Source organism: Rosa chinensis, chromosome 2, assembly GCF_002994745.2.
Source record: "Rosa chinensis cultivar Old Blush chromosome 2, RchiOBHm-V2, whole genome shotgun sequence".
In the NCBI taxonomy this organism is placed as follows: Eukaryota; Viridiplantae; Streptophyta; class Magnoliopsida; order Rosales; family Rosaceae; genus Rosa; species Rosa chinensis.
The window spans coordinates 16670189-16681029 of record NC_037089.1 but is presented as its reverse complement, the minus strand read 5'-3'; the positions used below and the strand labels follow the sequence as shown (position 1 = coordinate 16681029).

Sequence of the window (10841 nt, the reverse complement as noted above, 5' to 3'; positions counted from 1 at the left end):
TAATAATGAGAGATATCACGATGTGGTTCAATCTAGCTAGTCAGATTGTTTCTATTTACTATCATATATGAAGTATTGTTCCTAAGTATATAGATATTGATATCGATTATGATACTTCATCACATATGTATTCTTTTTTTATTTTATTATTATTTCATTCCAAATTTTGACTATAATGTGCTCCTTATGTGTAGATATCATGAAAATTAAGAAATTTGTGGAAACTTGGGGAGAAATTTCACCATTTTGAGTAAAATCTACTTCTTATGTGTATAAATTATGAAAATTAAGAATTTTGTGAAAATTGACAGAAAATTTAGATAAATTTTAAAAAACTCCTGACGGAAATGACTTAGCATATAAATTTCATATCGGTACTTCAATATTACGGAGATTTCAATAATTTCAAAGAAATTCAAATTCATCGATTGAAATTAAGTAGAAGCAAGATAAATCAAATATATTATATTTTAGAAAGCCCGATTCTCAGAAAGTGCCGGGGTTTTTTTTTTTTAGAGTGCTTCTATTCAAACCTTTAAAATTGGCATTTGGACCTCCTCTCATTTTTAAACATTTCAAAATTCTATTTTGCCCCTCTAAGTTAAAAAAAAAAAAATCTCATTCTTTTCCCATTTCTTCATTCAAGGTTGCGTGCACCTTCTCTAACCTCTCATTTCTTTCAACCCCATAAATATGAGGTGTTTCTTATTTGTAGTTTATATAAAATTATTTCTCTATAACCTGAAAATTAATTGAATTATTTTTTTGGCATGCTTGAATTCATATGGTATAGGATGATTGCTGGAAACTCGCCCTTCCTAAGTCCTAACACCTTATTCCTCTGCTCATTTTATTTAAATTATCAAACTCCAGTACAATCTCTCCAATCTAACCAACCCCCTTTTAAACCTATTAAATCATACCTGGAGCAAAAGCAATCTGCATCTAAGCTATCTAATCAGAAAAGTCGATGTGTTTATTAAACAAAATGGAGGAGCCAATTCATTGTTTATTTTGATTGCAATTATATCTTCACCTAGTTAAAGAAATTAATCATTAAATCCCATTGTGTATTCTGATTCCCTTATTTTTCTTCAAGTTTGAAATTTTAACAGAGAAGAGAGAGAGGAATAAAAGGAGCTGTAGAGAGAAAATAACAAAGGACTAAATTGAAAGTTTTATGATAAAAAGTATTAAAGGAGGTTCAAATATTAATAGAGGATGTGTGAATAAAACTACTCTTCTTTGTATCGGAAAAAAAAAAAAAGTGCCGGGCTGTAAAACTGTAAATCTACAGGCACGCCACGACAACAAGCTTGTGACGTATGCATTTACGTGGCAGCGGCAGCGTAAAACAACATTAAGGCCAACTCAATGTGAAAGCCATTTCCATTTCCCACGTGGAATATGCCGTAGTATTTGCTTTCCAAACGTGACCCACGCGGCCCCCTCTGTAAACGGTTAAATACTTAAATACCAAATCACTTCCTTCTGGTTACATAGATACCAATCATTTTTGTTTCCTCGAATATCTGGTTCTCTTCCCTACTTTTGGATGAGAAAATCTGGAAATTGTATTTCCCAGCAACACTTGACTCAAAAATCTGGAATTGTACTTCCCAGCTACACTCGACTCAATAATGAAAAGCAGTGGGTCTCAAATGCCCTCGCATTCCGGCGGTTTATCCAAGGAGCAGGAGCACGCTATCATTGTCTCCGCCCTGTTACGGGTAGTCCGCGGTGGCACCACCCAGCCACCGCCGCCGCAGCTCCATTATGCCTCATCATCACTTCCTCCAACGGGGGGCACCGGCACCGATCAAGTCGTGATACCATTTTCGGATTGTGACATGTGTCAGGCATGTAATATGAAGATGGACGATTGCCTCGGCTGTGGTTTGTTCCCGCCAAGCGAACAAGACAAAGGGAAAGGGAAAAACATGAAGACGAGCAAGTACAGGGGAGTGCGGCAGAGATCGGGGGGAAAATGGGTGGCGGAGATTCGTGACCCGCGTCGCACGGTTCGAGTTTGGCTCGGGACGTTCCAGACGGAGGAGGAGGCAGCCAGGGCTTATGACACGGCGGCGATCGAGTTCCGAGGAGAGAGAGCCAAGCTCAACTTCCCACTAAGCAGTGAAGCTGGTACTACTAGTGCAGCATTGACTACGCAAAGCACGGAGACTGGTGAGGTCAATCAAGTCGACGCGACTTCTGTGAAGTCAGCGAATCACGAAGAGGGACAGAGTAGTGATGTTAAGGACGAAGACATCCATCGATTCATCTGGGAAATGCTTAAAGATGATCATGAAGATTTATATTTAAGCATATGGGCAGTGGCGGAACATAAATGTTATTTTTGGAGGGGATGAAAAATAATATAAGGGAGTTTCTATTCATACCTCTAAAATTGATATTTAAACATTTCTACTTAATAGACCTCCAACTTACTTTTACAAATAACCAATACGTTATCTACATCTCTCTAATTTTCTCATAATACCCATCATTCAATAATATCAATAAAAACTTTTTTTTAAAGTGTTCTATTCATATATCTCCAAAATCAGTAATTAGACCTCCATCAATTTTTGAACATTTCACAATATTATTTTACTCTTGATACAACTAAGCTTAAAAAAAAAAAAAAAAACTTTCAGTTGATAGCTCTCTCTCTCTCCCTCCACCCCTCCTTTTTCTTATTACTGTATTTTGTAGGCATATTCATCTTTAGAGGCCAAGAGTTCATTTATTCAACTTCTTCCCTCGTTTCATATATTTGCTAGATGGGAACAATATGCTCCAATTGATGAGTATGATTTTAAGAGAAAGTGGTCTGTTGGTGTTTTGGTTATAAAATATTACATATCCAAAATTGACTCGAGGAACTACAAAGTAAGAACTACTCTGTTGATGAAGACCATAACAAAAACAAAATGACAAAAATGGCATGAGGATGACCATTTGTTGATTTCATACCTCTAAAAGGGAAAAGACTTTTTAAATTTTTTTTTCTTTCTCTTTTGTGTCTTTATTGGTAATTTGACATGAGTTGACAAAGTCAACTATCTTTTGAAAAAAGAAAGAGGTCCAAATACTAATTTTAGATGTATGAATAGAAGCTCCCATAATATAATTATTATTTAAAAAATAAAAGAAAATGTTCCAAACAGTACCCGAACTTAGGCCGACTCCTAACTTCAGTACCCGACTATGCAAAACTATCACTTTGGAACTCCAAGTTTGAAGCCCGACCCAACATTCATATACGCGGTCAATAACGGCGTTAAGTCTTAAGCCACGTGGCAAACCATGAGGAGTATTTTGGTCACTCAATGTGTTAACCCTGATTTTTTTTGTTTCTTTCTCCCTTCTGTTCTTCTCTCTCTCCCCCTCCCCTCTGTTCTTCTTTGTTCTTCTCTTCTCCTCCCCTCTGTTCTTTATTCTTTACTTCACTCTCTCCCCCCCCCTCTCCCCTCTGTTCTTCTTTGTTCTTCTCTCCCCCTCCCCTCTGTTCTTCTCTCTCTCTCTCCCCTCTCCCTCCCCCTCCCCTTTGTTCTTCTCCCTCTCTCCCCCCCCCCCCTCTCCCTCTCCCTCTCCCTCCCCTCTGTTCTTCTTTGTTCTTTACTTCACTCTCTCTCAATCTCTCTCTCTCTCTGCAAAAGATAAGGAAAGAAGAAGAAGGATCTGCAAAATAAGGTTTGGGTAATGAAATGACCCAAATACCCGTCCAAATTTAGCATGTGGATTGTTAGTTAACATCGTCCACACCGTCATGGACGGCGTGTATGAATATTGGGTCGGGCTTCAAACTTGGGGTACTAAAGTGATAGTTTTGCATAGTCGGGTACTGAAGTTAGGAGTCGGCCTAAGTTCGGGTACTGTTTGAAACATTTTCTAAAAAAATAATAATATCTTTACTGTTTTTCTAAAAATGTATATATTAAAATCTGTATTAATATTTGAAAAATGCTTGAGATTCTAAATTTTTATATAAAATTTAGATCACAAATGATGTAGCGGCCGCCATGTCAGCGTTTGGCCTTGAAAAGATATTAATGAAGTGGAATTTATCTATTTTTATTTTTTAATTGATATTACATTAATCTAAATTAAAGATTAAAATCTAATTCCTTCATCATTTTTTGAGAATCTCCTCCACCCCCACCATACCAGTGAGATCACTGCCATGAAAGATTTCAATCTCAACCCTTCTCTCCCCCCCCCCCACAAACACACACACACACACACTTGAAATTTTTTGTTGCAAATCTAGGCCATTAAAACCCAGCATCTTTAATTTCTTCCTCTCTCTTTCGCGAGAGGAAATCGAAATCACCTGTCCCCAATCCTCTATCCTAACTCTGTCCTACCAATAATATTTTGACACATGTTTTTTCACTAACAGAAACTTAACACTATTAACGTATATTCTTTTTATATTAAAAATAACATATAATTAAAAGCAATATTTGGAAGTATTGTGTTTGCAAACTCTGCATTCTTCGTTGCCAAATTCTCATCGAGTTCTTCATAGAAAAGGAAAATTTTGAGGCTTCATTCATGGCTGTCCAAGGAATCCCAAACAGAGTTTGGTCCCTTGTTTTCGCTCTCATCAAGCCCATGACAGATTTTCAATGATCCAATCCTTCACCATTAGTTGTAAAAATCTGCTTTTATTCGACTAAGAAATCTGACAACCAAATTGCAAATTGGCTAGATAAAGGTTCCAATTACTATCTGGTTTTGGTGAACCACAAAAGTGGAGGACAAACATATGATGTTAAACCCAGATCGACAAATGAATTCATTGTTATCTTTCCATTTGAAGGAACCCAACTGATCTAACAAATCTTTGACCAACAAAAAAACTGAGTTTGTAGCAGATCGAAAAATTGGGAAAACGTCCCATTTGGATTGGGGATTTGTAGATCTCCGAACCTGGTGAGGGAGATGAGTCCCCTTGGTTCAATCGAACTGGAATCAAGTTCTTAGATAAAAGAAGAAGAGGAACTTGGAAGGGAATAAGCCCATTTCATCTCCGTCTTGATCTATACAAGTCATTATAAAGTGGGAATGACTTTTAGGTCTGGAAATTTTTCTTCAGGGCTCGATCGATCTAAAATCAAGAAAAAGAAAAGTAGGTTTTTTTATTTTTTTAATAAAGAGTTAACAGAGTTAGTGGGGTGTTATAGTAATGGTTATGTGTCAAAATGTTATTGGTCAGACAGAGTTGGGACAGAGGATTTGGGGACAGGTGATTTCCTCCAGTACGGAAGTCTCTCTCCCCTACTCATCCTTTATTCTTTTCTTTGGTCCATCGTGGTTTTTTTATTGATTGGGTTTTGATTGCTGCACTTTAATATCAGATCCCTTGTTTTATTTTTCCAATGAATGATACGCTTCTCATTCTCCAATTCAACCAAACACTTCTCTGATAAAGTTTCTCCTCATCATTTTTGCATCACTGAATCAAGCTATCAACAAGTCTTTCATAACTTCCTTTTGCATAGATTGTGGAAACCTCAGAGGTGTAAATCAAACGAACATATGCCTCACCAAAACTATCTTTATGAAAAAGCATAATGATTTGCATCTTTTTATGAATTTGGTTTCCAATGTCCTTGAACTCAATCCCCCAGTAGCAAGAACACCAGGAAAGAATAGGACTCATATATACTTTCCTTGTGTTTCATTTAACAAAGCAACTAAAATCAAGAACTAATGTCTTTGATTCAAAATCCAAAACCCCTAAAAGAAGGGGGGGAAAATATGTAAAGTATAAATCTTCCTCAAGAAAAGAGTTAAGTGCTGAACCCATTTCCTGAGCAAAACCCAGAAATCAAAAAGGTCTTATGGAACTAAAGCAAGGATCTTTAGAGAGAGAGAGAAGAATGTGAGATTTCTTTCTCTGTAATTGGATCCTATTTCATAAATCATTGTAATCATACCAGCAGATGAGCATGGTAACGCAATGCCTCATGATATAGGACCTTGCTCTTCTTTATCATTGCAAGCATGAGCCATGAGTTCAAGGCAATGGATTGTAATTTGGAGAAGCAACATAAGATTTACAGCTTTAAAGCGGAGAATGTCGATGGAAGGGTAAAGAGTTTACTGTTTAGTTATCTAAACAAATAGTTAACAAAATATAAAAGTCTACCTCACCAATTTTTAAAACAAATGCGGATGATATGGCATATGCCACTTCTTTTTCTTTTTTTTTTTAGAGTAAAAGTCAACCATTTTATGAATAATAAGCATAAGAAAAATTACAACTTATAGATGTAGAATCTACATCAAAATAGAAAATAATAAGAGAAATACTAGATGCAACAAAGCATTGGAAATAAAACCTAGCAAGGATACGAAGAGATGCAATTAATCATTTGATGAGGCACCAGACTGAATCCAGGCTATGAAAAAAAGGTACCAATAGTATGGTCGACCATACTTCCACGCAAAGATATACGCCGAACAGAGGGTAACCTTCTATCAAGGTAACCGGTGATAGTGTGACCGATTTTATCTACTCCACGCAAAGAAATGCGCTGAATAGAGAGCAATCTTCTACCTAAGTAACCAAAGAAGCAATTCCAACATATAGAAAAATTTAAGGCCCAGAAAAAGTCTCCCAGATCCCAAATACAAACCCTAACAGCTTCGGGGTCATACAACAGTTGCAAAACCCTAATTAGGTGGGCCCAACCTAATGCCCTAAGTGAACAGTCCAACAAAGCAAGGGCCCAGGCCCACCTTTTGGCACCCAAAAGTACCCTTGGCACCCAAACCGTCTCTGATCTCTGGTTCAACCGCCGCTTCACAGCCCTTCGTCGGAGAAGGAACCTCTTGGCCCCATCAACCCGACAACACTCGCCGCCACCCATACCACTGGCCGTAGTACAGATGCCACCCAAAACTCGATTGCTGCACCACTCCCATCGCCTCTTCAGCGCCCCAGAAGGATGGATGGAACACTGGCTCCAAAGCCTGACACCCACCACGGTCACCGCCATTAGACACCGATCAGCCATAAGAAGAATCTGACCTAACCTGGAGAATGACCGTCTCTCCAGGCACAAACGCCCTGGATCCCAGATTTTCCAATCACCAACAGTCCCCAATCCAAATGGACGACGAACCGAAGGTGACCCAAAGGCCCAGATCGAACCAATCTGAGGAGGAAGGAACGAAGTCGCTTCAAAACGGAACAAGGACCTCAACTTCTTAGAGAATAACAGATAAAAGGGAGAGACAACCTGGACCGTATTCGATGGCTGCGACACCAGGGGAGGTGCCGGAAATTTGCTCCATTGGAGATGGAGGAAGTTGCAGAAACGCATACCCAAGGGCGGTGTTCTCTCAAACCCTAGCAGAGGGATAATACTAAAGTTCCTCAAAATAGTCCGCCACTTCATTTGGTATGTAATATTTTTCAGAGTCTGTAGCACTACTCTTAATATTTTCCTTTGAAAAATTTCTTTTTCCAAAACACTAATAAGTAAGTGAAATAGTAATTAGACGCTAGGAATTAATTAATATTTTTCCTTCACAAAACATAGAAAACAGAGCAAAGGGGCCATAACTCAATTATTTTCAATTTATAAAAATAATCCTCAGCCAATCATAATCAGCCACGTCACATTTGAGATGACTTTGAGGGGCCAGGGCCACTTCCGGCCCCAATAACGTTCCGCCACTGCACATGGGTCAACTCAAATTTGTTAAATTAAAACAAATTTGACTCGATTTCTTTTCTTCTAGGTAGGGTCAACAACGTACTAGGAGTCAATTCATGGTTATTGGTTAACTAGAAAGATTTAGGAAAAGAATGCCGTCGGTTTTTCTGATCAGTTGAAAAAGAGGAAACGCAAGCAAGAATCAGGATCCAAGTACCATCATATTATTAAGTTGGGAAATCTGGATATAAGTAAGAGATTGTTGAAACGAAAAAATCCACACACCCAATTATAACGAGGCCCGTCCACCGCAGGAAAATGTGAGTGCTTTATTTAAAATTAAAAGCCTCTAATTTAAAATACAGCAAGAAAAAAAAAGAAGAAAAGAAAGAAGGGACGAGATTCATAGCTATTGGAACTCTAAGCGAAAGAAAAGGCTTAGAGTCGTCAAGCTGGCCTATATGGGGTTTAAAAGAAAAACATGTTCAGACTCCTAGCTTTGTCAAGAGTCTAGATAACAATGCAATTGTAAAGATAAGAGCTGCAGCCTTCACGGGGTTTTTGGGATACAAGTTCTCAAACAATTTCAATTGGAGTGGAACTCCAAAACCCTCCGGGTTGATTGCAAGACAAACTCATCTATAGTGCAGTATATAAGCACCACATGAAGAGCAAAAAGGGGGGGGGGGGGGGGGGACACAACGCCGCAACGTGAAGAGGACAACAGGAGGACGCAACGGAGCATAGCAGCGTGGAAAAAATACAAGAAGGAGAAAGCAGCAAGCAGCTTGGAAGACAAAAGGTTCAGACCTCATTCCATTGCTCTCCACCACCTTCTCTTTTCTGTTGCAGCCCTCCTCACAACAGCACCTTCGGGTGTCAATGATGTCAAAGCCAACATGCCGGGCAGCGTCCCGATGAAACCATGCCTGAGCAGCGCCTCCGATGACCATGTCGGGCAGCGTCCCGATGAACCATGCCGGGCAGCGACCCGATGAACTCATGCCGGGCAGCGTCCCGATGAACTCATGCCGGGCAGCGTCCCGATGAACTCATGCCGGGCAGCGTCCCGATGAATATACCGGAGCAGCGTCTCCGATGTTCTATAAACAGAACAGTCCCTCCTATCACCATGCCAAATTGCCTTTAAAGCACCAACTCAAATAACACAAAAAATATGAACAAAGTCTAAGTAGACAGAGACTCACCTTCAAATTGAAGCTCCGGAGTCCTGACTGCAGCTGCTGTCCTCGCCTTACACCTGCACAAAGGGTTTATCAAATTTAAAATCCTTAAAGTTGCAGCAATAGGAGTTGACAAAGCACAAAGAAATCATTTTTGGTGCAAAGAAACTAAAAGAAAAGGACAGAAGACTCACCGTCGAAGTCAGAAGTCTAGAACTCTAGAATTTTTGACACCACAGCTCCTGTACTTGTTTTGTACCTGAGTAAAGACAATAATAACAAGGTTTCATCAAATTAACGAAAGCCTTGAACTTGCAGCAGTTGAAGTTACCAAAATACAAAGAAAAAGATACAAAAGAAGAGGAAGCAAGAATGATGTTCTGGTGGCATTTGCAGAGGAGAGGGTTCCATGAAATTGCACAAGTACAAACTAAATGACAAAAGTCTCTGGCGGTGGCTTTAACCCAAGTCTTGGTCAATGTCAACAAAGCAATTCCAGACATTCACAAATGCACAAAGCAATATATAAAAAAAAAATGAAAGTTCTGGCAATGTGGCAGGGCATGTGAGAAGGTTTGATTAAGCTGAGCACAAAATAGAAGGCTTAGTTAACAATTGCACAAGTTACAAGCTTGATGAGGTGTTGCCATAGGAACAAATGAAGAAAAGTCTAGCATTGATTTTTATAATCAAGCCTAAAGAAAGTCTGGCGGTGGAATGACAAAAACAAAACAACTTGAAGCTTTGAATGGAGACAAATTGGTACACTGTTCGTCAAAAATGTGTTGAAAGTGCACTATGATCCAAGGCATATTTCTAAGCCAAATTAAATTTATTCAAAGAGGTTGCAACGTGTTCTAAACCAATATTGTTGCAAGAAATATTGAAGGGGTGCCGACATGAGAAAGTAAAAAAAATATCTTGGTTTGTGACCTCACAACCAAGTATGAATGTTTAATTAATCATGTCTTCCCTCTGTGCAAAGTGTGCTGTGTGCAATAACACCACAAACAAGAAAAGACAAGAAGAAGCAAAGTCAACAAAAACGCTAGTCTTTACTTTCAGACCAAAGGCACCAAAACGAAAGCAATGTTGGGAGTCCAGAGGCTTGGATTGCCACACCTCGATGAGATGCAAAGTTCCCCCTATAACACCAAGAAAAAAAGAAGTCAATCGCATGGACTCATCAGTGGGAGCAAAGGATTCCTTCTTCAAAATTATGCTCACAAACGCACCTGAAAGGTCAAAGGCAGGATCTACCTTTGCCTTGTTCGACCTCATAACACCAGAAAACAATATTCAGTTCCCCGAGTCGCCGATGGGAAGAACCAAGAAGAACATTTCAGTGTTGTTGTACACAAATCAAACAAAGGAGTGAAATGAAGGATGAAATCCTCACCCGTTTTGTGTGCAGAAATCTCAATTGCAGGCTCTGAAATCCTCCTTAGGCAAGAATATACCTGCGACTCTATCTTCAATCCCATCTCCAAGTTGATTTCTGTCTTCAAATCCATCTCCAATTCGACCTCGCAAAAGATCAATATTGAGCTCGTGTTCTACCTGGTTTGGGATAAGATGGGGCGATATGCTTGGAGAGGAAAAAAATAAGAAACAACGAAAAGAAGAGGAGAATCGAAAGTAAAAAGAAAAAAAAATGAAATTATGGCTGGGTGTCCTTATCAAATTTGGGACTCTGGGAAGATTGGGCCTTTGAACAGTTTGTTGGGTGTCTGGGCCTTCGAAAAGTCTCTCTGATGCCCAAAACAAAAGTTCGATATACTTCCCCGAATTCTTTTCAAGAAAAATTAAGACTTGGAGTCCGCTCGGTACATTGAAGGTGCCAATATTAAATTTGGGGCCAAAAAGCTTTATGGATCGAGGAACATGATTCGCGAGGATACAACAAAAGCCCATGTCCAAATTTGGGCCCATTGGGAGAATTCGGCAAAGCATGACGCTACGGGTTTTCATTTCTAAATAC

The 10841-nt window shown here is 39.2% G+C and overlaps 1 protein-coding gene and 1 long non-coding RNA gene across 2 annotated transcripts; one reads left to right on the top strand and one right to left on the bottom strand.

Annotated features, from left to right (window-relative positions):
- The first annotated feature begins 1531 nt into the window (after positions 1-1531).
- Positions 1532-2488, top strand: LOC112189468 (ethylene-responsive transcription factor ERF109). The gene has a single exon (XM_040513162.1). It carries the CDS (start codon positions 1641-1643, stop codon positions 2367-2369), a length of 729 nt encoding a protein of 242 aa, XP_040369096.1. The 5' UTR covers positions 1532-1640; the 3' UTR covers positions 2370-2488.
- A 5880-nt stretch (positions 2489-8368) lies between these two features.
- On the bottom strand, positions 8369-10065 carry LOC112189551. Its single transcript, XR_002931967.2, has 4 exons — positions 9920-10065; positions 9055-9119; positions 8885-8937; positions 8369-8800 (listed from the first exon to the last, which is right to left on the bottom strand). It is a non-coding gene; the product is annotated as an uncharacterized LOC112189551 (long non-coding RNA).
- Between the last annotated feature and the right edge of the window lie 776 nt (positions 10066-10841).

Bases quoted from the DNA above. Each gene is read 5' to 3' on its own strand.
- LOC112189468 (XM_040513162.1), top strand. From the start codon at position 1,641: ATGAAAAGCAGTGGGTCTCAAATGCCCTCGCATTCCGGCGGTTTATCC.